General features: G+C 39.6%; 1 protein-coding gene across 1 annotated transcript; it reads right to left on the reverse strand.

The window, feature by feature from the left end:
- Positions 1–9,929: 9,929 nt before the first annotated feature.
- On the reverse strand, positions 9,930–26,906 carry LOC102921629 (killer cell lectin-like receptor subfamily I member 2). The gene is made up of 6 exons (XM_006998459.2): positions 26,549–26,906; positions 24,566–24,658; positions 24,356–24,424; positions 11,321–11,478; positions 10,695–10,771; positions 9,930–10,171 (listed from the first exon to the last, which is right to left on the reverse strand). The coding sequence occupies exons 1-6, from the start codon at positions 26,760–26,762 to the stop codon at positions 10,060–10,062; spliced, it is 723 nt and encodes a 240-aa protein (XP_006998521.1). The 5' UTR covers positions 26,763–26,906; the 3' UTR covers positions 9,930–10,059.
- Between the last annotated feature and the right edge of the window lie 351 nt (positions 26,907–27,257).

Here is a 27,257-nt window from a genome sequence, read left to right on the forward strand (position 1 = left end):
GGGGACTGCGGAGGGTGAGAGATTCTACAAACTGAAGCTGAGGAAGGGAGGAGGAGGGATGCAGGGGTGTGCTGGGAGCTGTGGTCAGGGTAAAAGGCAAAATTTATGTCACTTCTGGAGAGGATATCATTTTGTAGTAGGGGAATAGGACATGAAGGAATGAAGAGAAAAATCTTTGAAAGGAGCAAGTTAAGGGAAGAGTCTGGAGGACTGGTTGTGTATTCCGAGTGTGGCTGAGGGAGAGGTGTTAGCATAGAGAGAAGGGAAGAAATATGAAACAACTTTTTATGTACCTAAATCCCCTTTTCAGACCCATAAATGAATTTGTTCAAGCTTCTATATCTTTAGGCATTAACACATTTTTGGACTGTCAATAATTTTAGACCCATCTTAGACCCTGTATCATTTATTTTCCCTGATCTATATAACTTACTTGTCTGTTTCTTTTTTTTTTTCTCCTTTGTCACTCAATGAGTGGCAGTGTTCAATGCTTTATTAAATGTGTATTAGGGAGCGAACCACAATTGATGATATATAGACAATGAAGCCAGGAATGCCAGATTGTTTTCAGCAGAGCTTTTGGCTGACTGCAGCTAGTGATGTTCTCAGACAGCTGAGGCAGCTCTCAGTAGTGCTCCTCAGGCCTGGTGGTGTGACTCAGCCGCAAAGTCATTTCCCATTCTGCGAATTAGGCTTTCGTCTGCTAACTAAATGAATCAAATAAACAAATCATGAAACACTGATTATGAATCCAAGTATTTCACAGCATGGGAATATCCTTGACTTCTCCATCAGTGACAGGAAGAAGTTTCTGGAAGGTAGGTCTAGAGAGGCAACTGATGCAGAGCACAGCTTAGCCCTGAACAGCACTGGTGTCAACACCGCCGCTGTGGCCCAATGGCTGCCTGGAGCAGAGTGGCAAAGGGCAGGCTGGCAGGCATGCAGGGCTACTTCTTCATCTCCAGGATGGCACTTCCAGGTCCGTGGTTCTTAGCACTGCAGATGTTACAGTATTGTGCAGGAGCGTTCATGCTTGACATGGGTAGGCACTCCTTGTGGAACATGTGTCGACAATGGAAGACCACCACACTGAAGGGCTTAGCTGCATCTGTTGGGAGGATGGGAGAGAGGCGCGATTCAGATATTCTCTTCATTGACGAGAACACATTTCATTTGGGTTCGGTGCATCTTCTTCAGTAATGACAAAGAGTCAGCTACGAGGATTTTCTTGCAGCCTTCCCGAAGCAGAATCTGCAAGTTATAATCTTGCAGAATTTTAACTAAGGAATCTCTCAAATTGGGAATCTCCATTCCTTCCTTTATACGGTGGATTAGTAGGATTGGGTCCACGTGTGTGCCAATGTTGTTTAACAAGCCTTGTAGAAGAGACAGTTTACCTTCTGAGCCGAATGGGAAACAGTCGGAGTGCCCTCAAGATGATTATGGAGGAATTACATGATGTTGATAAAGCAATTGAGTTTGCCAAGGAGCAAGATGATGGAGAGCTCTGGGAAGACCTGATTCTATATTCCATCAACAAACCACCATTTATTACTGGCTTGTCTGTTTCTTATAATCTTCAGAAACTTTAAATCTTTATTAGTGTGAAGCTCATTATCAAGGCAAACTGTACATATGAAATGGACTGACCAGGCATCTGGGTGTTTACTGTTGTTAAAGCTACAGTTAGTCATCAATGTCCTAAGAGACCTGTGAACAATAAATCTGAGTATGAAGTATAATTTAAATGGTTGTTATATCAATTAAAATAGCCAAGGCCTATTGGACAGTCACCCTAGGCTCCTCTGTGGTTTTTGGGAGTAGAGGTTCCAGGACAGCATCTGTCTTTGGCTACAGGGTCAGAAGATCTGACAGACTTTCCTTTGGAGCAGGGACTTGTGAGGAATCCTCCTACCTTATCTAGGCCAGGGGGGCAGTCAACTCCACAGTGTCTTGTGTGTCCACAATTTGGACAGGGTCATGGTGGCATTTGAGATGAAGGGCCATTTTACACCCAGTGGCTGGCTTTGCCACATTTAAAGCAAGCTCCAGGTGGAGTTCTTTTGTGGCAATCATCTTCTTTGGAGGAGTTAAGGGTACTGCTAGGAGCTGGCATGTCTTTCTATTAAAAGATTTTTTTAATTAAACATTTTAAATGCTATATTTAGCAATTCTCTGAAGGGTTTGAGGACCATTATATACTAAATACCTGGAGTATACAAACTTTGTTTGTACTTACTTGTTTTCAAAGCTTAACTTTGAAAGGATATGTATATGAGTCTAAATGAAACTTATTTCTGTAATTAATCATGACTGTAAATATAGTTATGAACATTTTAAAGAATAGGATTATTTATGAGGTGATTGATAATTAGCTGGTATGTTTTAATTATCTGTAACTATTTATACAGAAGGTAGTGTCAGGGCAGAAAAGGATTAAGGCAGGAAAGTCACATGGACATGTTATCATCAGGCTGTAGACTGTACAGTAGTTGATTTGGTTATTAACAGTTAAGAATTTGGCTTTAGGAAAGGAGGGGGAGTGGGAGCGGGCTGAAAGGAGGGGGCTTTGTGGGGTGAGGAGTGAGGAGGGGCTGTTGGAGCAGCATAACTGGAACAAGTGGTGGAGGAAGCAGGGGCGGAGGTGTGGGGAGTTTGTGTATGGTAGCCCTGTAAGGGGCTGGCAATGCTGTAGAGCTTCAAGGAGAGAAGGAGTGACTGGTTGTTAAGAAGTGTTGGAAAGGCTGATGTGCTCTGTGCATTTGCACCGATGAGCTCAGGCTGGCTGGGAGGAAGGGAGCGAGGGACTTTGGCACCTGTGGGCAGAGGGCATGGTAACAGCCACTCAAGTTTGGGCCCCAGAGGCAAGACCTGTGAAGCTGTGGGCTTGGGCCCGTCTCTGCAGCACTACAGGCTGGGCTAGAGGAAGTGGTGGAGGGGGCAGTGGGATCCAAGGACATAAAGGCTGATCTGTGCGGCATGGTGAAATCCAGGTGGATGGAGGAGTGGGGAGGGTGGCAGATGAAGGAGATTATTGGGAAGGGAACTGGCAGAGAAGGAGGGGGAGAGGCTGGCAGCATGGACAGTGCAGCAAGTGGTGGGCCCAGAGTGCCTGGCAGTCAGTGTTCCTGTGGTTCACAGAGGATTCAATGGGACATGAGATAGCACAACGGCTTACAACAGAGTTTAGAAAAGTTCAGAGAGTGTGGGAGTCACACAGACAGCTTGGAACAGACAGAAGAGAAAGCAGAGCCAGAAAAGATCTCTTTATATTTTCCTTTATATTTTGTGCTCACAAATGTGGTGATATTGTGTTCCCTAAAATACTTATATAATAAACTTATCTAGGGTCAGAGAACAGAACAGCCACAATATTAAACATAGAGGTTAGGCAGTGATAGCACACATCTTTAATCCTAGCATTCCAGAGGCAGAGATCTGCCTGGATCTCTGTGAGTTTAAAGCCACACTGGAAACAGCCAGGCATGGTGACACAAGCCTTTCATCCCAGGAAGTGATGGCAGGGAGCAGAAAGGTATATAAGGTGTGAGGACCAGGAACTAGAGTCTGGTTAAGCTTTTAAGCTTTTTAGCACAGTTCAGCTGAGATCTATTCGAGGGAAGACACAGAGGCTTCCAGTCTGAGGAAACAGGATCAGCTGAGGAAGTGGCAAGGTGAGGTGGCTGTGGCTTGTTCTGCTTCTCTGATCTTCCAGCTTTAACCCAATAACTGGCTCCGGGTTTGTTTTTAGTAATAAGATTATTTAAGATTCATGCTACACATAAAAGTTGTAAAGATCATAGATACTGTTAAGATCCAGAGAGTTCTTGTGGCAGGAGGGGTCACTTATATTGGTAATGTAGTGGATACAGAGGTCAAGCCTGTGTATTATAGGAAATGAGCTTAGGAGATTTGATGTCTGAGTGTTATAGCCATTTGAGATTCTGGAGGAGACATCCCAAAGGTGAGTTAGTCAGAATGGAGGAGGTGAAACCCATCACCCTTGATGCTAGTGGGCCAAAAGTTGAGATATCAGGTGTCCCAATGTATCTTGAGAGGCTGAGGAATGGTCTCTTGGAGGGAAAGGATCATCGCCCAGGATCTAATCACCAAGAGAAGGACCCCAGTGGATCTTAAGAGAAATCTGAGACATGTGGATAGAATTTTTCAGAGAGGAAATGGGCCCTGGATTCTGGAAATAGGACCATCAAGAGTGAAAGAGAAAAGCCCTCTACCAATCCAGATTGGATAGAATGTGTGTGGCTGGACAGAATGAGTACGACTGGCAGCCAGTCCTTGGGAGTACAGCATTACCAGTGGAGGTTGTGGTGGGGCATAATCTACCCAATCCCATAGGACAGAGCAGGGGCATTTGACACTCAAATCCTGTCACTTCATAATCAGGGGATGGTTTAGGATGGCCAGGGTGGTTTACTTACCAATTAACCCCTGTTCGATGAGGGAATCTGGTGCCAGGAGGACTGGGTCATGTGAAAAAGGGTTGGGGAGGTGTTACTGGCCTATGCAAGTCATGGCACCAATGAAGACCACCCTTCCACCCACACAGTGGGGGCTTCCTCCTAGATCCTGAATTATGCACAAACTGCACCCAAACACCTGTTCTCACAGAGAGATCCTTTATTAAGTGGGGAAGTTCTGACTCAGGCAGAAAACAGCAGCAAATGACCTTGCAGGAGTACTTTTTAAGAGAAGGTAAGGTCTGTGTTAGAATGGGCTAGGATAGAGTTGTAAAGGAGATAGATGGAGAGGGAGAAGGGGAATGGGACAGGAGAAATGGAGAAGGGGTATTTATCCTGGAGGAAAAAAAAAAAAAACCTGCCTCTGCTTAGATAGGAGACAGACATGGCACACAGGCAAATGGCAGTTTATAAAGGTGAAGGGGGAAACCCCATGTTAGGATTAGGAGTTTAATTTTAATTGGGCATCTTAATTAGGTTAAAAAAAAAGGGGGGGGGAGTCTGTTGATTGTTGGACTTTGAAAATTAGCCTCAGGAAGAGGAAGTAGCCAAATAAAGCAACAGACCAAGGTGGCTAGCTTTAGGAATGTAATCTAATGGTTTTTCAGCAAGGCAGAGGGAATGAGGGAGAAGGATAAGACCTGCCTGAGACAAATGCTTGAGCGGACTAGTATCCTTTCACATGCAATATCCAAAAAGACAGTTTTACAAGAGTTCTCCCTTAAAGCCATGGCTCTGTGTACTTCTGTAATATTTCTTTGCTTCAAAGTATCCAGTGTCTTATATTACAAACCAGAATGTGGTGATATTTTGTTTGCACTCTTAAGAAATAAAATTTGCCCAAAGATCAGAAGACAGAGCCAGCCATTGGATTAACTATAGAGACCAGACAGTGGTGGCATACATCTTTAATCTTAGCACTCCAGAGGCAGAGGCAGAGCTCTGTCTGGATTTCTGTAAGTTCAAGGCCACACTGGGCTACAGCAGATTAATCTAGTCTAAAAGAGAAACAGAGCCAGGCAGTTGTGGCACACACCTTTAATTCCAGCACTTGGGATCACACACTTTTAATCCCAGCACTAGGAAGGCTGTGACAGGAAGTGATATGGCTGGACAGAGAAAGGAATATAAGGCAGGAGGAGACAGGAACTCTGGCTCTTTCAGGCTGAGGAGTTTGTGAGGTAAGAAGTGGTGGCTGTGGCTGCTCTGCTTCTCTAGTCTTTCAGCTTTCACCCTGATTTCTGGCTCTGGGTTTTTATTAAAACCAATTAGGATGTGTGCAACACCAGAAGTCTGAGCAGGTTTTTAAATTTACTAGATTCTGATAGAAAAATATCTATATTGTTTTATTGACTATGGCAATTTTCTTTGCCTATATTCCATATACAGCCATGGTCTTTATCATCATCATCATCATCATCATCATCTTTTTTTTGGGGTTTTTTTTTTTTTTTTTTTTTTGGTTTTTCAAGACAGAGTTTCTCTGTGTAGCTCTGAGCCTTTACTGGAACTCACTTGGTAGCCCAGGCTGGCCTTGAACTCACAGAGATCTGCCTGGTTCTGCCTCCTGAGTGCTGGGATTAAAGGCGTGCATCACCATCAACCAGCTTCATCATCATTCTTTTATGTGCATGGGCTTTTTGGTTTTGTCTGTACCACTCATGTTTCTGAGATCCTCTGAAGAAGAAAAAGTGTTGGATCCTCTGGACCTGTACTTACAGACCATTGTGAGCTGTCATGTGGGTGCTGAGAACTGAAACCTAGTTCTGGTAGAGCAGTCACTGCATCCAGGTATTGAGCCATTTATTTCTCCAGATCCACATTCATCATCTCTAAGTGTCAGTAGTAGGACAATGGTGCTCATAGCTGTGGTTTTCCCTTCTAAAATTTTTCTTCCTGTTTTCACAACTTACTGCATATTAATGCAAACAATAATTTTTAGAATTCCAGTTGGAGGCTGGCTGGAGAGATGGCCCAGTGGTTAAGAGCACTGGCTGTTCTTCCAGAGGACCTGAGTTCAATTCCCAGCAACCACATGGTGGCTCATAATCACCTGTAATGAGATCTGGTACCCTCTTCTGTATGTGCAAGTATGCATGCAAGTAGAACACTGTATACATAATAAATAAATCTTAAAAAAAAAGAATTGCAGTTGGAGAAATGTTAGCCATTGTTTCTTCAAAGATTTAAAAATTAGAATTTAAATTTTCAGTTATAGGCCTTTTAGCACAAGAAATTTCTTTTGTTTTCCCTTCGTGGTTTTCCTTCCTCTGCTTGGCTCTCTCATCTCTTCTCTCATCATCACCTCATCACCTTCTAAGTGACTGAAAGTGGAGTATTTGCTGCTCTCTAGAGAAGGTAATGTCCTACAACTGTGGCCAGACTCTGAGTTTCTTTTTTAAAAACTGATTCATCACTGTATATTATAATAACTCATACAAGAAAGATACAGAAAACCATGCTGATTAAGCCAAGTAAAAATATATGAGTTATTTATTAGCTGACGACAAAGAACAGGCTCATGCTTGAACATCTCTTGATGCTGAAGCTCAGGGGTACAGCATTTTTAAAGGTAAAAAATCAAAGATCATGAATTACACTAATGTTACATGAGAGCCAGAGTAACCTTGAAACATTGATTTCTTGCAGAACAGAGTAATTATGTTAGACTCAACATTATAATTATTTTTGCATCATACCTACTTCAGTTATTTTAACTTAAGTTTGAATAAACATTATTTTGGCTAATACATCTAGACCATGGAAATCTCAATTGTTTTTTCCGGATAGATGTTGTGGGTGAGTAGAGAGATAAGAGCTGTCTAAGCAAACACAACATGGAGTCAGGACAAGATGGTGCTGCATTAGTCCCTGCAATACATCTGTGAGTGCATATGTGAGTTTCTATGTGTATCATGCTCATGCAGGAGCCCAGGGAGATGAGAAGTGGGTGTCTGATCCAATGGAAGTAGTTACAGACTACTGTGAGATGGCATGTGGGTGCAGAGAATTGAACCTGTGGCCTCTGAAGGAACAGTAAGGACTCTAGTCCAAGACTGCAAGTTTCTTAACTTTTTCAACCTAAGTTGCATTTGCTATTTATTGTTTTTCCATTAAACCCATTCTTGCTGTCTCAAGCAGAATCATCAACACACTTCTTGAACAGTCAAACAGTATCTCCAGGTTAGAAATCTTACACTGGGTGAGGCTGGCTGCATCTCGGGTCTATTTACTAGATACACTGCAACTCAAAAATGTTTGAGCCCTGGGAATACAGACCAGGCCGTACAACATAGTGTAAGCAGATTCCAAAAAAACCCCAAAATCCAACCAAGCAACATTGTAGCTGGAGTTTTCCTGCCTTGCCCACAGTCAGGACAAATCTCTGTCACCCGCCAGTCCCACAGCCGCTCAGACCCAACCAAGTAAACACAGAGACTTATATTGCTTACAAACTGTATGACCGTGGCAGGCTTCTTGCTAACTGTTCTTTTATCTTAAATTAATCCATTTCTATAAATCTATACCTTGCCACGTGGCTGGTGGCTTACCGGCGTCTTCACATGCTGCTGGTCATGGCAGCAGCTGCAGTGTCTCTCTGCCTCAGCCTTCTGCTCTCCAGAATTTTCCTCTCTCCTTGTCCCACCTACTTCCTGCCTGGCCACTGGCCAACCAGTGTTTTATTTATTGACCAATCAGAGCAATTTGACATATAGACCGTCCCACAGCACTTCCCCTTTCTTTTTTTTTTAAAAGGAAGGTTTTAACTTTTATACATCTCCAAAGTCAGCTTGGTATATTTGGGAATTTGGGCGTAGCTTCTCTTACTACTTCCTGCTGGAGGGGGGCGCTGTATCTTATGGGGACACAAAGAAAATTTTAGGATCATGGAGTAGTCCGTGAGACTGTATCGTCTGAGCCAGTTGCCTTGAAATGATTCTAGATGTTGGATCATCTGGGCCATGGTGTCATCGGAGATTTTTCAGGTGGTCTTGGCTGGTCAAACCTGATGTATCTTAATCTGGAACAAATCCATAGCCTCTGGCTTTCTGTAGAAACAAAAGCAGAGCCTCTTTTCCAAAGCAACATATCCTTATAGCCAAATTTTGAAATCAAGGTACCTTTAAAATATACATTTTGGCATAACTCAACAGCTTTTGCAATGAAATGTTTTTCTTCAGTTACGAATATCAAAGAGAACATAATCCAGATTCTCTGTGTGGTAGCCATCTTTATGTGGCTTATGTTTTATATTACCTTGAGCCTATTGCTTAAACTGCAGCCTTTTAAGCCTGAATCGGCGCTGCGGCTGCTGGCTCCGCCCACTTCAGCTTCCCAACATGGCGGTGGTACCTTTTCCGCCGGCTCTGGGAGCCATCCTGGGTCTATGCTTTTATTCAAGCAGTGTGTAGCCCAGAAACCTCTTTTTGTTATGTACTAGCAAAGGCTAAATCCACCATGCAGCTTAATGTGCCACTTGCAGAGGCCTCATTCCCGCCATACTGCAGATCAAGCTCGCACGCTAGGAACCCGCCAGTAGCTCAAACCGGCAGATGCTGCTCATTTGAGAGAGATAATTAGGAAGCTGTTTTTAGCTCCATTTTAGAATCTTTTCTCAGGTTTTAGGTAGAAACTCTTGCCAACACGTTGGGCGCCATTTGTAGCTGGAGTTTTCCTGCCTTGCCCACAGTCAGGACAAATCTCTGTCACCCGCCAGTCCCACAGCCGCTCAGACCCAACCAAGTAAACACAGAGACTTATATTGCTTACAAACTGTATGACCGTGGCAGGCTTCTTGCTAACTGTTCTTTTATCTTAAATTAATCCATTTCTATAAATCTATACCTTGCCACGTGGCTGGTGGCTTACCGGCGTCTTCACATGCTGCTGGTCATGGCAGCAGCTGCAGTGTCTCTCTGCCTCAGCCTTCTGCTCTCCAGAATTTTCCTCTCTCCTTGTCCCACCTACTTCCTGCCTGGCCACTGGCCAACCAGTGTTTTATTTATTGACCAATCAGAGCAATTTGACATATAGACCGTCCCACAGCACAACATGGCTCACTGGGCAGCAGCACTTGTCATGCAATCTAACTTGACTGAGTTTGATCCTGGAATCCACATAAAAGTGGAAAGAGAGAGCCAGCTTCTCCAAGTTGTCCACTGACCTTCACATGACCATCACATGCGTACCTCCCGCTCCTTATGTAGAAATAATACACAAATAACTTTTCAAAATCCACTCAACTAATATGGGATCCTTTTATCATTTTAAGTCTATTGGATTTTGCCAAGTAACTGAACATAAATGGTATTTGTTATTTAACTAATTTACAAGAACATAAATTGTACTAGAGAGGTGATCACCCTCAAGATAAATTATACACACTCTCAATACAATACATAAATTAAAAAACATTAATCTATATCTTCTTAATTCAGTAAAAAAAAAAAGTTCAAAACTTAAAAGATTATTCCTTATCAGCCTTCTAGCTAAACTCAAGTGTAAAAATTATAGAACCAACAAATAACAGATATACTATTTTATTTATAGTTTAATAACAATCGTGCTAGTGAAACAGGTGTCAGAGTGTGTTAAACTCACAGGTAAATGGCTTCTTAGATGAACAGTCAGCAGAAAAAATTTGCGTTCCTTTCAGATAATGACAACTTTGATTCTTTTCTGAATCATTAATTCTGTATAAAAACAATAAAAAGAAAATCAGAAATCAAGAGGTGATCACTGCAGATATCATTTTTTGTTTCAAAGTTAGAATTAGGTAAAACACGCACAAGTCAAAAAGAAGGGAAAAATATTGTTACAGGAAAAAAAACAAAGTGCTCTGAGGGGAGTGGGGAGATGGTTTTTAATTACAAAACACTAAACATCAGACACAAGCTAATCCTACACTGTCTGAAAAAGTGGGATTGTGATTCAAATAAAAAGGAAGTGGTACAAGGCTTTAGAGTTACAAACTTTCTAAAATGATGTATAAATATCTCCAGGGAGTCCTGTAGAATAAAACCACAAATATTCTAAATATGAGATTACTTAAGACTGACATGTTTTCTCTCCTATGGTCCACAGACTGCTCCTTCCAAAGCAGAGCTCTGTCCTTTCTTCCGAATGCTCCTTCTGTGCCACACATAGACAGGATGCACATGTACAACAATCCCACTACCCTCAGCAAAGCCTACTTTATCCAAACATTGCACTTACCGAGTTTGCTCTATTTTAGTGGCATTTTCCTTTTTGAGGAGAATCCACCCATCAAATTGAAACAATAGTATGTTTTCCTGTTGAGTACAGAAAAATCACAACCCATAACTGAGTATATAATTCTAATCCCCTTTTCTTTCTTTTTTTTCCTTTTAAAAATATTTACTTGTTTAAATTTATACATCTTTTTAAAATTTGAGACAGAATTTTATCCCATAGTCCAAGCTGACCTGGAAACTCACTGTATAAACCAAAATGTCCTCAAACTCACAGTGGTCCTCCTGTCTCAGCCTCTCAAGTGCTGGGGTGTTGGGAATGAGTCACTAAGCTGGTTGATCTGCTCCTTCTTTATTAAATAGCAGGTTTGGGTCTCCCAAGGTCTTGCACAGCCTGCTGCATAGAACGTGCCAGTGGGAGCTCATTTGCTACTTTGGTTTGCTTGCAGCATTAAACATTGTAATGCAGCAGAGTCCTCCCTATTTTCTCAGTAAAGACAATAGTAAGTCATCATAAGCAGCTGTCACAGGCCCTCCAGAACATTCTGTTTACTAAATTGTGGTCTTCATGACCAGTGTTCCAATGCAAATAGTTACAAAGAAACAGAAAAACAGGAATGTTTGACCTACCAGCTCTGCTTTGGAGTCAATCTCCAGAAGATGAGAATTCAGTTCCTCACATGCAGACTGACTGTGTACCCAGCTTTTGATTCCATAAAAACTATGATGATGATAGAAATTGTTTCCAAAAGCAATCCAGTCATGTGAACAAAGATCACAGGAGCCATCTAGTAAACACACGTGTGAAATGGGTGCTCAGTAATAGAATAACCGTTATTAATACAACTATTAGTTGCATGCATTTTTTTTTTTTTTTTTTTTTTTTGGTTTTTCAAGACAGGGTTTCTCTGCGTAGCTTTGCACCTTTCCTGGAGCTCACTTGGTAGCCCAGGCTGGCCTCGAACTCACAGAGACCCACCTGGCTCTGCCTCCCGAGTGCTGGGATTAAAGGCATGCGCCACCACCGCCCAGCTGGATTTTTTTTTTTTTTTTGGTTAGTTGCATGCATTTTTAACACATGGGAATATTAGACTTTTTTTTTCCTAGCAAATTTCAGGGATTTTTTTTTCCTGGGGTCGCAACTTGTGAAATCTTGGCAAGCATTCCACTAATGAAGTATACATCCTTAGGTGGTTTCCTAAAATTCTATGGAATTCTTACACAATCTATATGTGACAAATATTGTTAGTCTGATATTCATAATATAATTTTCAATATAAAAATCAATAAAAAGTGGCACTCATAAGGAATATATTTCAAATAGTGTTACAAGGATTTTGACAGGATTAAATAAGATATATATATATATATATATATATATATATATATATATATATATATATATATATAAATATATGTAAATGGATAAACAACATGTAGCATGTAAATGAGAAAAGCTATTACTGAATAGTAATTCAATTAGAGCCATCATTAACAATGACCTATGTATGTGGGATCAATGTGACTGATGTCTAAGGCATGTGCTCTAACCTTTCAATAATACTGTACCATCTGCCCAAGGTCTCACAATTTTGCAAAAAAAGACTTGAAATCACATTGTTCTTAACATGACTATATTCCTCTTTCTCTTTTGTGAAGAGAGATATGGGCTTCTATTCATCTCCAAAGGTTGTTTAATATATTCAGTGAGATATAAAATGTGTTATTTTATATTTTATAAGTCATTAACACACAATATTTTTAACCATTGTTTTGCAAATAATATCCATGTTAAGAAAAGTAGACTAATACTAAAAGCCTAGTATTTTATGGAATATTGGACATAAATCTGAAATAACTGTTTATTTTATCTTTTCCTAAGTTTTAGGTCACTGTAATGAGTGCTGCATCAAACACCTTGTCATTTTTTTTTTTTTTAAATCTGTCTCTGTAAGCATTTGGGGAGGCTGGAAAAGCTTATCCTGCCTGCAGACAGCAAAGCTAGGTCTAGCCAGTAGAGGCTCTTGGTGTGCAAAGCAGGAAGACAACTAAAGTGAAGACATATCTGGTGGACACCTGTCCATTTCACGCTAGGGACCAGTGTAAATCAGAGAGAAGTCAAGAGTCTCCAATTCAAATGACCTCTCAGCATCCAAATGGCAGAGCTCAATTTAGATGATAAGATGCCACTCCAACATATCATGTTTTTTTTCCCCCTTTTTCTTTTTATTACACTTTTAATATTACTTTGTCTTTATCTTTTATTTCAAAAAATTACAAGTAAAATAAAATGAAAGCCCCTAAACTTCATTATTTTCCTAATTACATTTATTTCACTTTGTCTATGGACCTTTTTCCTAATTGGGAAATCTTTTTAAATCTATTGCTATTTTATTGTACTCCTTATGATGTTAATTTCCATTCTGTTGTTGGTTGTTTTTCTTTCTTTACTCTTTTTTTTGTGGGGGCATGGCACCCAATTCCCAAATAAATCACATGGAGAATTATTCTTTCTTACAAATGCCAGGCCTTAGCTTGGCTTATTTTTAGCTAGCTTTTCTTAACTTAAATTATTCCATCTACCTTTTACCTCTGGGCTTTTATCTTTCTCTATTCTATATACCTTTCTTTACTTCTAACTCTATGGCTGACTGTGTAGCTGGAGGGCTGAACCCTGATGTTCTCTCCTTTTTCATGATCCTCTTCCCTTCTTCCCAGATTTCTCCTCCTATTTATTCTCTCTGCCTGCCAGCCCCACCTATTCTTTCTCCTGCTTGGCTATTGACTGTTCAGTGCTTTATTAGACCAATCTGGAGTATCAGATAGGCAAATTAATTTAGCTTCACAGAGTTAAACAAATGCAACATAAAAGAATGCAACACATCTTTGCATCATGAAATAAATGTTCCACAGCATAAATGAATGTAACAAATCTTCAACTAATATTATACAATACCATTCTTCTTCTTTTTGTAATTCTTATATTTAGTCTTGCTTTTCCAATAATTTCCCCTTTTCATGTACTTCTAAACAACTTATTAATTCATTATTTTTATATTTGCCCCAAATAATTTTAAAATTTATAGCACACTCTGCATTAACTTAGCCATTTTCCCATTTCTGGTCACTGATGACATATTAGTGGTCTTGGATGTGCTTTTTTTTATATAATAGCAGTTTTCTTCTCTTCTCTTAGTTGTGCTAGGTTTTATGTCTTCAGTAATGGGCTACTCACTAAGAAGAACCCAAAATGAGGTGGGAAGACATCCAAACCAAAGACGCACAATCACAACACAGAAGCACAAGAAAGATTGAAAAAAATGGAAGATATCTTCTCCAAAGAAAACTCCTTAATTAATGAACTCAAAGGTAGGAACATGGTGTCACAGGAGAATTTATTTCTTCTTGGCCTTCATGGAACAGAGGTCACCACAGAATGCATTGGTTCTGCAGTTATGGCAGCTAAAAAAGCAAGAACAAACAGTGATGCAGGGATCCATGTTGATGGTAACAGATTTGGTAATGCTTCCTGATGAGGGGGTGGTGGCACACTCCTTTAATCCCAGCACTTGGGAGGCAGGGCCTCCTGGCCCACAGCTGAGATTTCTTTCCTCACTGCCCCCTCCTGATATACAAGGTTTTGTATGAGAAGGAGTTATGTTAATATGTCAGCTGAGGGTCAGATTCCAGTGTGGCCAGTGAGCTGTTGCCAATGCTAGGGTGGATGTTTCCAATGAGGCAGTTGTTTTTACTCACCATGTTCCTAACATAACCTCAATAAACACACTTGTTAACCTAATTGTAGATGTATTTCTAAACGGTCTTATTAATAAAAAACAAACAAACAAATAAACAAACAAACAAACAAACAAAAACCCAGAGCCAGGTATTGGGGTGAATGCTAAAAGGTCAGAGAAACAGAACCAGCCACAGCTAACTTTACTTTGCCAACTTCTCAGTTGATCCTGTTTCCTCAAACTGGAAGCCTTTGTGTCCTCATCTGGAATAAATCTCAGCTGAACTGTGCTGCTCAAAAGCCTGAAAGCTTAACCAGTTCTAGTTCCTGGTTTTCACACCTTATATACCTTTCTGCTTTCTGCCATCACTTCCTGGGACTAAAGGCACGAGTCACCGTGCCTAGCTGTTTCCAGTGTGGCTTTGAACTCATGGAGATCCAGATGGATCTCTGCCTCCCAAGTGATAAGATTAAAGGTGTGTGTGCCACCATTTTCTGGCCTCTATGTCTATCTAGTGGCTGTTCTGTCCTCTGACCCCAGATAAGTTTATTATGATGCACAATATATTGGGGGACACAATATATCCTCACACCTAATGGGCTTCATTGAAATTATTTCTTTAATCTGTTCATGTCCTGTGTGAAGTGTATAGATATTTCTTTATATTTTTTTATGAGATAACAGTGCTCTCAAATAAGCAAAATGCGAGAAAAACTGTTCAATAGTCTACTTGTAAAATGATCAATAACTTTAAAGAAATTAGTAATGAATGATGTAAGAAAATCAATTCATGGCCTGGAAAAAAAACAATCACCAACATAAATGAAAAAGTAACATAGAAGAAAAATCAGCAAAGAAATTTAAATTTTTATCAAATGACCACAAATAAGTGAATAAGGGGAAAAGCCCCATACACACATGCACATACACTACCACCACCACCAACAACATAACAGGAATAAGCAATCAGTGACCATTAATATCTCTCAATATCAATGAACTTAAATTAAAAAAAAATACAGGCTAGCCAGGTGGTGGTGGCACACTCCTTTAATCCCAGCATTTGGGAGGCAGAGCCAGGCAGATCTCTGTGAGTTCAAGGCCAGCTGGGGCTACCAAGTGAGTCCCAGGAAAGGCACAAAACTACAGTAGAGAAACCTTGTCTTGAAAAACAAACAAACAAAACAAAACAAAAAGATACAGGCTAATAAAATGGTTACAAAAACAGAATCTATCCTTCTGTGGCATACAAGAAACACATCTCAATATCAAAGATAGACATTACCTCAGATTAAATGGTTGGAAAAAGATTTTTGAATCAAATGGACCTTTTTAGTGGGTGTGGCTATCCCAATATCTAACAAAATAGACTTCACACCAAAATTAACCAAAAGAAAGGAAAAGGAGGTTTCATATACATTAAAGAAAAACATCCACAATGTGATGTTTCAATTCTGAACTTCTATGCCCCAAATGCAAGGGCACTACATTTGCAAAAGAAGCATTACTAAAGCTGCAATCACACATCCACATCAAATCCTAATTTAATAGTGTGGGGTTTCAACACCCCACTCTCACCAAGGGGAACATCATCCAGAGAGAAACTACACAGAGAAATAAAAGGACTAACAGATGTTATGACTCAAATGGACCTAACAGATAGCTACAGAACATTTTATCTAAATACAAAAGAATATACTTTCTTCAAAACACCTCATGGAACCCTCTTGAAAGTTGATTGCATACTCAATCACAAAGCAAGTCTCATCAGATACAAGAAAATTGAAATAACCCCCTGTGGATCAAAGCACCATGGATTAAAGTTGGATTTCAACACAGAAAGCCTACTAATGAAAGCTATTAGGGTCTTGCCCCAAAAGCTTTCTACCAGAGTCCAAGGAAGAATGTACAACCAGCTAGGAAATCTACATACCTGAGGGTAAGAATGAATCTATGCACACTGTGCCCTTTCAGTCCATCACTTTATTGTTCTAAGTAAGCCTCCTGATATCTCTGCTGTTCTTTCTTTGTTCTGCTGCTTTTCTAAATCTACAGCATCTTTTCAGCTCTCATTGTTTTTTTTTTTTTGCTTTGTCTATGTATTTTTTTATTTTATTTTATAATTTAATTTAATTTTACATATCAGCCACGGATTCCCTTGTCCTCCCTCCTCCAGCCCCCCCCTCCCCCCTCCCCCCATTGCACCACCCATTCCCATCATCTCCCATTCTTAACTCCTCTCTTGCCTGAGCCATACATTTCTCACAGGAGATGCCTTACAATCCTGGGAAAAGTTTCAAAACCCTCAAGGTCATAGCACATTCCTAGAACAAACCATAAGGAGTAGAGCCATTACCATGGTAACACAAGGTTCCAAGGACTCAGGACCAGAGGGAGGGGCCACAATGCCCAATGCAACAAACTCTGAAACATAGCTTTTTATTGGCAGAGTTGGCAAATGAAAAATTGACAGACTTTTCTTAGGATGTTTTATGTTAATAACCTTGATAGACATCTGCAACTCTGACCTTGTGCCTAACTGCAAAGTTTTAAACTTATGATCTATTTACAGAGACCTTTAATCTAGTTTGACCTTGCTCTGAGATAAAAAATGAGCTAAATGTATGCAATTTTGTAGCTAGTTTTCCTGCCTGGCCCATGGTCAGAAAAAATCTCTCTCACCTGCCAATCCCACAGCTGCTCAGACCCAACCAAGTAAACACAGAGACTTATATTGCTCACAAATTGTATGGCTGTGGAAGGTTTCTTGCTAACTTCTTATATCTTAACCCATTTCAATTAATCTGTAAGTTGCCATGTGGTTCATGGCTTACCAGCATCTTAACATCTTCTCATGGTGGCGGCTGACAGTGTCTCTCTGCCTCAGCCTTCCACTTCCCAGAATTCTCCTCTCTCCTTGTCCTGCCTATACTTCCTGCCTGGCTACTGGCCAATCAATTAGTATTTAATTTATTAACCCACCAGAGCAACACATTTAACATACAGAACATCTCACAGCACAATTTATGTTAGACTGAGGAGGGATTAATATTTTCTGTGTTAGTCTGAGCAAAAGGAACAGAGCAGGCTTTAAATGTTTACAGTCTCACGGGATTATGGATCTGGCTATGAAGCATATCCTAATATATTTTCTATATAACAAAATTATACAGCTAAATGAGAATTCATCTTTTTGATTACCCACAAATATATATGCCCATAAGACTGAGTGGTAATCATGGCATGACATATACACATTTTATGAAAATGCGTGGTAATGGGGAGATAGCACAGCTTCTAATAGCATCAGAAGTTTACCCTCCAAAAAACAGCCAATTCCTCCAAAAGGCAATAACTCCAACATGCCTTGCCTGATGGCTTAGTTCTTGATCAGAATACTTGTCTCTGATAGATTGATCTTTTGAACATTATTTGTCATCTGCTGTATACTCCCATGGCCTTTTGCTACCAACAACTCTCAATAGCTTACAAACTCATGGAAAGTGAACACCTCTCTACTGAATTACCACTTGGTCAAAGAAGAAAGAAAGAAGGAAAGAAAGGAAAGACTTTCAAGAATGCAATGAAAATGAATGCGCAGCATACCCAAACTTATGGGGCCCAATGAAAGTGGTGCTAATAGGAATCTTCATAGCACTAAGTGCCTGCAAAAATAAATTAGAAATTTCTCATACCAGTGACTCAACAGCCCACCTGAAAGATCTAGAACAAAAAGAAGACATAACCATGAGCAGGGAATAATCAAACTCAGGACTGAAATTAGTAAAATAAAAACAATGAGAACAATGCAAAGAATCAATGAAACAATGAGGTTTTTTTTCTTTGAGAACCTCAACAAGATAGACAAGCCCTTATCCAAACTAACTAAAAGGCAGGGAGAGAGAATATCCAAATTAGCAAAATCTGAAACCAAAAGGGTAACATAACAGTACATAATTAAATTTAAAAAAATCCAAAAAATCATTAGGTTATACTTCAAAAAACCTGTACTAAACAAAATTGGAAAAATCTACAAGAAATTGACAGTTTTGTCAATATACACCATTTAGCAAAATTAAAGCAAGATCAGATAAACAATTTAAATAGACTTTATCCCCTAAGTAAACAGAAGTATTCATTAAAACTCTTCTAAACAAAACAAAAAAAGCCCAGGGCTAGATGATTTCACTGAAAAATTGTGTCAGATCTTCAAACAAGAGCTAATACCAATGCTCCTCAAATTATTCCATAGAATAGAAACAGGTGGAATATTGTCAAATTCATTTTATAAGGTCACAATCACCCTGATACCTAAAAAACAGAAAGACTCAATGAGAGAGAGAGAGAAAGACAGAGAGAGAAAGACAGAGAGAGAGAGAGAGAAACTGCAGACCAATCTGTCTCTGTAACATAGATACAAAAAATATTCAATAAAATACTAGCAATGCAAATTCAAGAACACATCAAAAAATCATTCACAATGATCAAGTAGACTTCATTCCAGACATGCAGGGAAGGTTAAACAAATAAAAATCTGTCAATGTAATCCACCATATAAAGAAACTGAACGAAAAAAAATGATTATCTCATTAGATGCTGAAAAAAACCTTTGACAAAACCCAACACTCCTTCATGAAGATAGTCTTTGAGAGATCAGGGATGAAAGGGAAAATTTAAACATAAAAAGCAATATACAACAAGTTGATGGCCAAAATCAAAATAAATAGAAACTTAATTTTTTTGTTTTGTTTTGTTTAAAGCAATTTCACTAAAATTAGGTTAAAGCCTAGGCTGTCCACCTTGTCTGTATCTATTCAATAAAATACTTGAAGTTCTAGCTAGATGAAAAAGACAGCTGTAGAAGATCAAGGGGATACAAGTTGAAAAGGGAGAAGTCCAAATGTAGCTATTTGTAGGTGATATGAGACTATATATAAGTGACCCCAAAAATTCAACCTGGGAACTCCTACAGCTGATCATCACTTTCAAAGTGGCTGGACACAAGATTAAGTAAAAAAAAAGAAAATCAGTAGCACCCCTAAACAGAAATGATAAATGGGCTGAGAAGGAAATCCAGGAAACAACACTATTATGATCAATCCTCATGAGTCTATTAAAAAGGTAACAGGATTTATTAAGATATAAATTGAGGAAATACACTCCTGAATACTGAACAGAGTAGACAATTGAAGTTGTCCTCTAATCTGACCAGGAGAGAATCCACCTTGCAGGCAGGAGCAGGGAGAAAGGGCATGTGATCCTTCTCCAACTCCTTATAAGAGGCAGGAAACACCACCTCCTTTGGGCTGTATACCCAAAGGTCATGGGCAGAGCAAATACCACTATACAACGCCTTTCACAATAGCTACAAATACTATTAAATATCTTGGTATAACTCTATCCAAACAAGTCAAAGGCATGTCTGACAAGAACTTCAAATTTCTGAAGAAAGAAAATGGAGAAGATATCACAAGATGGAAAGATTTTCTATCTGCATGGATTAGTAAGATTAACATAGTAATAATGACAATCTTACCAAATGCAAGCTGCAGATTCAATGACATCCCAATTAAAATCCCAACAAAATACAAATATTGAAAGAAAAATTCTCACCTTTGTATGGAAAAAAATCCTGGGATAGCTAAAACAGTCCTGTACAATAAAAGAACTTCCATTGTTACCACTATCCCCAATTTCAAGCTCTCCTACAGGGCTACAGTAATCAAAACCACATGGCATTGCCCCCAAAACAAACAAGAGGATGATTGGAATCAAACCAAAGACCCATATGTAACTCCACAGACATCTACAGACACCTGAGTTTTGACAAAGAGGGCAAAATTATACAACAGAAGAAAGAAACTATCTGCAACAAATGGTGCTGGTCTAACTGGATGTCTGCATGTAGAAGAATGCAAGTAGATCTGTATCTATAACCCTGTACAAAACTCAAGTTTGTTGTGGAAGAACCTTTTTATACACTATGAAGATGTGTCTTTGCCAAGATGCCTTCTGGTTGGTTTAATAAAGAGCTGAATGTCAAATAGGTAGGGACAGATAGGACTTCCAGGTACTGGGAGGACTTAAGGAAGAACAGAAGAGGAGAAGCTAGTCATACCTGGAATGATTTAGACACTTAGAATAGGATAGTAAAACCCACATGGTAGAACTTCAAATCATAAAAAAATATGGATTAATTTGTTATAAGAGCTAGTTAGGAACAAGCCTAAGCTATAGGCTGAGCTTTCATAATGAATACGATGTCTCTATGTCATTATTTGGGAGTTGGCTGGTAAGACAGAAAAAAGACTCATTATAAATAGTGTCCATTGTGGGGCACATACACAGAGCCCACTGCTTGCAGCATATGGAGGCCTGGCTCCTTTAAGAGGCATGGCTCATTTAAGGAACCCTACAGTTCATTTAAGAGACCCTGCTATGAGCAGCTGATGTGAAACTCTGCAGGGGGAGACTAGATAGAAATACCTGCCACAGTGTGGACACAGCAGCTTCCAAGAGATGAAACAGTTAGGTGCAGCTGGGAATCAAAGTGGGTAGAGATAGTCACTAGTGCCATAACCCAAAGCCACATTGTGGGGCCCCTGTAAACAATTTAAGATTTGTCTCACACAGTCAGAGAATGCTGCATGCATTTAGTAAAGTAAGGTCCAGACTGAAAAAAATCTCAATATGTTTGAATAGGCTATGGTACTGAGGGAAAAAAAAATAAAAGAAAATGGGTATAGACAGACATTTAAAAATAAACAGAGAATTCTCAACAGAAGAATCTCAGATGGTTGAGAAACACTTAAAGAAATGTTCAATATCCTTATCCATTAAGGACATGAAAATCAAAGGGACTCTGAGATTCCCCCTTTTGTAGGTGGAAGTTTCTATTTTGTTAGCCACTACCAAGTAACCACACTGAAGCTAAGTATCAATTGTCAATCCTTTGTCAATAGCTCAGGCTTGTTACTAGCTAATGCTTACATTTGAAATTAACCAATATTTCTTATTTACATTTTGCCACATGGCTGGGTACCTTTTCTCTATATGGCACGCCAATTTTGCTTCTCCCTGCATCTGTTAGCCACTCCCAGAGTTCACCATTTTTGCCAGCAGTCTCTTTGTCAGGTTCTCTTGCCCAATGTCTTGCTGACAAGCTCTAGGCCAGTCAGTTTCTTTATTAAACCCATTACAGTGAAATATATTCACACAGTATAAAGGAATATTCCAAAACATCATACCTGTCCAAATAGCTAAGATAAAAAAACACTGATGACAGCTCATGCTAAGGAGGATGAAGAGCAAAGGAAACACTCTTCTACTGCTGATAGGAGTAAAATGTACTTCACTTTGGAAATCAATATGGCTGTTTCTCAGAATATTGTTAACCACTCTACCTCGACCCACCTATACCACTCTTGGGCACATGGCCAAAGGATGCTTAATCATTCCACAAAGTCACTTGCTTAACTACATTCATAGCAGCATTATTCATAAAGCCAGAACCTGGAAAATAACCTAGGTGTCCTCCAACTGAAGAATGGATAAAGGAAATATGGCACATTTATACAATGGAGTATTATTCAGCTGTTGAAAACAATGACATCGTGAATTTCAAAGGCAAATGGATGGAACTAGAGGAAAATCATCCCGAAAGAGGTAACCCAGACCCAGAAAGACAAACACGGTATGTAGTCATTTATAAGTTGATATTAGCTGTAAAGTAAAGGATATTACAGTCCACAGACCCAAAGAGGGTAAGTAACAAGGAGGGCTGAAGTGGGACAGTCAGATCTCCCTGGGAGGAGATAGAAGTGATTTCATTGGTGGCTGGGGTCGGGTGAGGATGAGGATATGGGGTATTAGGTGGTGGTGTGTTGGTAGGGAGAGTACAGAAAAAGACAACTGGAAGGTGGGGGGCACTTCAGGGTCAGGTAGAAACCTGGTATAAAGGAAACTCCAAGGTATCTACAAGGATGACCTCAGCTAAGAATCCTAGCAAAAAAGGACATGTAGCCTGAACTAGCTACTTCCTATGACCTTGCAAGACTTCCAGTGGAGGATTTGGGATACCAACCTAGCCAAATAACCTTTGACATGCAGTCTATGCAGCCCATGGGGTATGCTGGGATTGGTGCCTAGTCCAATAGTCATCGGAGAGACTCCATCTAACCATTGGTAGAAACAGATGCAGAGATCCAAATAAAACATTAGGCTGAAATTTGTGAATCCTGCTGAAGAGACAAGGGAAGGATTGTAGGAACCAGAGAGGTCAAGAACATCACAAGAAAACACACAGAATCAACTAACCTGGTTGCATAGGAGCTCCTAGGGACTGAACTACCAGCCAACCAGGGAGCTTGCATGGGAGTGACCTAGGCCCTCTGCAAATATGGAACAGTTGTGTAGCCTGGTCTTCTTGTGGACTCCTAACAATGGGAGCAGGGGCTATTTCTTACTCTTCTGCTGGCATTTGGAACCCTATTCTTCATACTGGGTTGCTTTGCTCAGCCATAATACAAAGCAAGGTGCTTAGTTTTACTACAACTTGGTATGTGTGGTGATACTTTATTTGTGCTGAAATGTGATATTTTATTTGTATGTTAATAAATAAAGTTTGCCTGGAGATCAAAGGTCAGTGAGCCATAATAGAAGTCAGGTGATGGTAGTCCATGCCCTTAATCTGATCACATGGCAGGCAGAGTCTCTGTGTGATCAAGGACACAGACAAGCGTGGTGACATGAGCCTTTAATCCCAGTACCAACCATAGAGACCTGGAGGTCTGTATAGACAGGCAGCAATGAGGAAGTGATGTGGCTGGGCTTAGAACCAATGAGAAGGCAGAACAGGAAGGCAATAAAAGCGCAGTTTAGACAGAAAGATCTCTGGGAAAGCAACGGCGAGGTGGTAAGCTAAGACTAGTCGTGGCTGGGCTTAGAGCCAATGAGAAAACAGAGCAGGAAGGCAATAGAAACACAGTTTAGACTGGAAGAAGCTCTCTCTGGGGAAGCAATGGCAGCAAGGTGGTAAGAAAAGCCTAATCATGGCTCTTCTCTGATCTCTTCGGCTATTACCTCTGTATATGGCTCTGTGTTTCTTATTTAACAAGACAGTTTAGAAATTCGTCTACAGATATGCCCTGTTATGTTGGTATCCATAAAAGGCCTATCCTTTTCTGAATATATACTGAGGAGGAGTAGATGGTGGTGGTGGTGGTGGCGTAGCAGAGATTTGCTTGTTGCCGTTGACACAAGGTCTCTCACTGACCTAGAACTCACCAAGTAAGCAGTGAACTCCAGAGATCCACCCTTTTCTACTTCCCAGGGTTGAGATTACAAGACCTGCTTTGCCCGGCTTCTTTTCCTGGGTTCTGGGAATCAGATCCAGGTCCTCATGCTTGCACAGCGAGCACTTTACTGACCCAGCTGTCTCCAAGGACATTGTTTCCATTTCCCTTATTTAATGTCTAATAGTAGAGTTGTTTTGATGTGGGTAAACTCTACTTCCTTCTCTACCATCCTGGCCATATTCTGACCTGCCACTCTTTTCACATTAAAACACATTTATAGTATGAAATCTTAACTCTTGGAATTTTAATTTACATTTGTCTATGGTGAATTAATTAATGCCAATTAATTTGATTTTATTTTCAAGCTATATAAACAAGGGAAAAAAGAATGTGAATGGCTCATAGTTGTACTCACTATATGTACATGTAACAAAAATTTTAAAAATGACAGTACTCACATTTACATTTTTTTCACATTCTACATTGTCATTTTCTTTTCTTTTCTGAGAAGGAATTGAATATAGAACACTGCATTTGTTTATTGTTTTCAGTGTGATATGTGGATCTGAGGAAGAGACTTTGCCCCAATAATTAGAAATGCTGGAAATAAATTGTACAAAGTTAGCACTCACCATCATTCTTAGGACATAGAAGAGCAAGAAAGGAGGACTCTCTGCATTGCTTTTCTCCTCTAGAAAACACTGTGACAAAAGTTACATCAGTAGTAAGTAGTACTTAGCATACATTTGCTAGCGCATTTTTAAATTCAGTATTCATGGTGACTTATTATAGGAATAATATGCTGATGATAATAAGAACAAATTCTTTTTATAATTACTTACAGTTTGGAATCAAGAAGCCCACTTTTGTTACCAAAATAATGCATGAAGTTCCTAGGATGAAAGTTAGCATTCTCCATGTTGTCAACAAAGGGTCTGGACACACACACAAAAAAAAGAAAACAAGAGTGAGTTTCTCACTTCTTGGAGTTGAAGACTGTTGTTTCCCCATCTCCCAGGTCTGCCTTACATAGTTTAATCTTTCAGGGGTCAGTCCTGAAGTTCACAGTTTCTTGGTGTGCTTGACAGTGCAGGTATTTGTGCTTCATCATCCTCCCTGTCAATTCTCTCTTGTTTTTCTTCTCCATGTTGAAGTGCAGGATTATTCACCTCATTTGCTTGACCTCTCTTCCTATTTTAATCTATTTTATTGTCTTCTTCTCCCCCATCATACATTCATGTCTCTTTGTCCTGAATCTTTCCCTGTCCAAATCTTTTAAGTTGCTTCCCTGAGGTAAATGTTTTATTCTAGTAGTTTCTACTTCCAGTCCCCTCTCCTCACATTAGTCCTTTCTACCTGACTCAGCCTTCACATGGTGATCATCAGCTTAAACTCAATGTCTTTATGAATATCTTCCTCTTAGTTAACAAGAGACATTTGTACATCTTCTGACTTTCACTGAGTAAACCATTAGTAATAACCCTTGTACTCATGGCTGATGAGGTTACTAAACAACCCAAAATTTAAACTAACTCTCTCACTAAACTATTTTATAACAATATTCAACCTCTCAGCCTTAATTCTATTATCTCTTTAAATATGAAATCTCATAAATTTTACTTCTGAAATGTTCTTACAACTTTTCCCATAATGTGCATTGTGTTTATGGGGCTCAATTAGGTTGAACAGAATTTTTTTTAAAAAAACCACAACATCAGTAATTACTCTTAAAACAACGTGGGATAAATAGAAAGTTCACAACTTCCATACAATTATGTGTACATTTCCAACAGGTAATATAATTCTAGTTGAAGGGACACTAGCCCATTTGAACTTGTGGCTGTTGAAGACCTTGCCTTTCTCCCCAATTCCTTCTGCCTTGCTAAAAACCATTATATTTAATTCCTTCAGCTAATCCCCAAGGTCTATTTCTTTATTTGGTCAATCCCTCCTCCTTAGGCTGACTACTAATGTCTAGCTATCAAAGTATTGAAATCCAACAATCAAAAGGCCCCCTTAGCTCACCTAAGTAAGATGCCCAATTAAAATTAAACACCTCATATTAACACAGGATTTTCCCTCTTTCTTTATAAACTGCCATTTTCATATGGGCCACATCAGTCTCCTCTCTATTTAGAGGCGGTCCTTTGTCCCTCCATGCCAACCCATAGACACCTCAATAAACTACTTTGCCCACCTCCACTCCTTATCTCTGCACTCATGGACAATCTGCTCATGGGACACTGGATATTGAATCCTAGAACTTCCTTTATACTAAGCCACTTATAGACTTCCTCCTTCCTCCTATGTACAAACAATTCCTTAAGCTTCAGCCTTTCTACCCCAGTCCTCCACCTCCTAGATCTATGGAAACTTTTCATCCTTACACTTGCAAAACATATAAACACTTCTTAAAACTGACCTTTGCCTCTGTTGCCTACATCCCCAAAATTCTATATAACACCAATTCACAGCTGACCTGCCTTGTAAATTTAACAAAATAACTCTGTGATCCCCTCTCATAATCTATTAATTCCCTCTCACAATCTATCCCTTCCAATATCTCCCTCAACCCTTAAAGCTCTTCCATCATTTAAGATTCCATCCCTCCAAATCTTGGTTGAGACTTGAGTCAGTGATATTTCAGTGGTTATAAACAGAGACTATTGAAGCACTAATCTGTTTCATGGTAATATCCTGAAATAGTTAAAATGTTAAAAATATAGACAATTAGGATAGTGAGCCAAATTAACGATTATGAGAAGATAAGCACTGACATGAAGGAGTTAAGATCTATCCTTGACAAAATACTTATATTACCATACCTGTTCTGTGGCCCTGAACAGACCCTCTTCTGTGCTGTGGGTATGGTGCTCTGTGAACTTTCAGTTCCTGTTTTGTCTGTTTTTCTCTCCACATTGCAGATATTTGCAGTGTCTTTGAGAGTCTCTGCTTCTCTTGCGATGTGGACAAGTCTGTTCCTATGTAAGTAGTCTCTTGCTTGTTTATTCCATGTTCACTTTGCTTTTTCTTGGGCATTTTTATTCTGAAAAGATTAGAACAGCTTTCTCTCAGTCTTGGTAATTTGCTTCTAATTCTCTATAACCTCTTCTGTGCAGCAAAATGCAGAGAAGAGTCCAGTGCTCACTGCATCCTGCACCAATGAGCACCGCTGTAGTTCTAATGTAGTCTATCCAGAGGGAATAATGACAGTCCAACCACAACATTCAAAATAAATACAAACTGTGGTGGTTTCAATGCAGTGGCCCCCACAAGCTCATAAGGAGTGTACTATTAGGAAGTGTGGCCTTATTAAAGGAAGTATGTTACTGTGCATTTTGAGGTCTCCTATGATCAAGCTATGCCTAGTTCTGTTCAATTCCTATTGCCTATGGATCAAGATGTATTAACTCTCAGCTTCTCTAGTACCATGTCTCTCTGCATGCCTCCATGTTCTACCATAATGATAATGAACTAAACCTCTGAAACTGTAAGACACTCAATTAAATGTTTTCCTTTATAAGAGTTTCTATG

This window comes from Peromyscus maniculatus, chromosome 3 (genome assembly GCF_049852395.1).
Source record: "Peromyscus maniculatus bairdii isolate BWxNUB_F1_BW_parent chromosome 3, HU_Pman_BW_mat_3.1, whole genome shotgun sequence".
In the NCBI taxonomy this organism is placed as follows: Eukaryota; Metazoa; Chordata; class Mammalia; order Rodentia; family Cricetidae; genus Peromyscus; species Peromyscus maniculatus.

Bases quoted from the DNA above. Each gene is read 5' to 3' on its own strand.
- LOC102921629 (XM_006998459.2), bottom strand. From the start codon at position 26,762: ATGCCCAAGAAAAAGCAAAGTGAACATGGAATAAACAAGCAAGAGACT. The intron at 24,425-24,565 runs GTAAGTAATTAT...CTTTTGTCACAG, and splicing joins GGGCTTCTTGATTCCAAACT to TGTTTTCTAGAGGAGAAAAG. The intron at 10,172-10,694 runs GTAAGTGCAATG...GTTTTTATACAG, and splicing joins ACTAAAATAGAGCAAACTCG to AATTAATGATTCAGAAAAGA.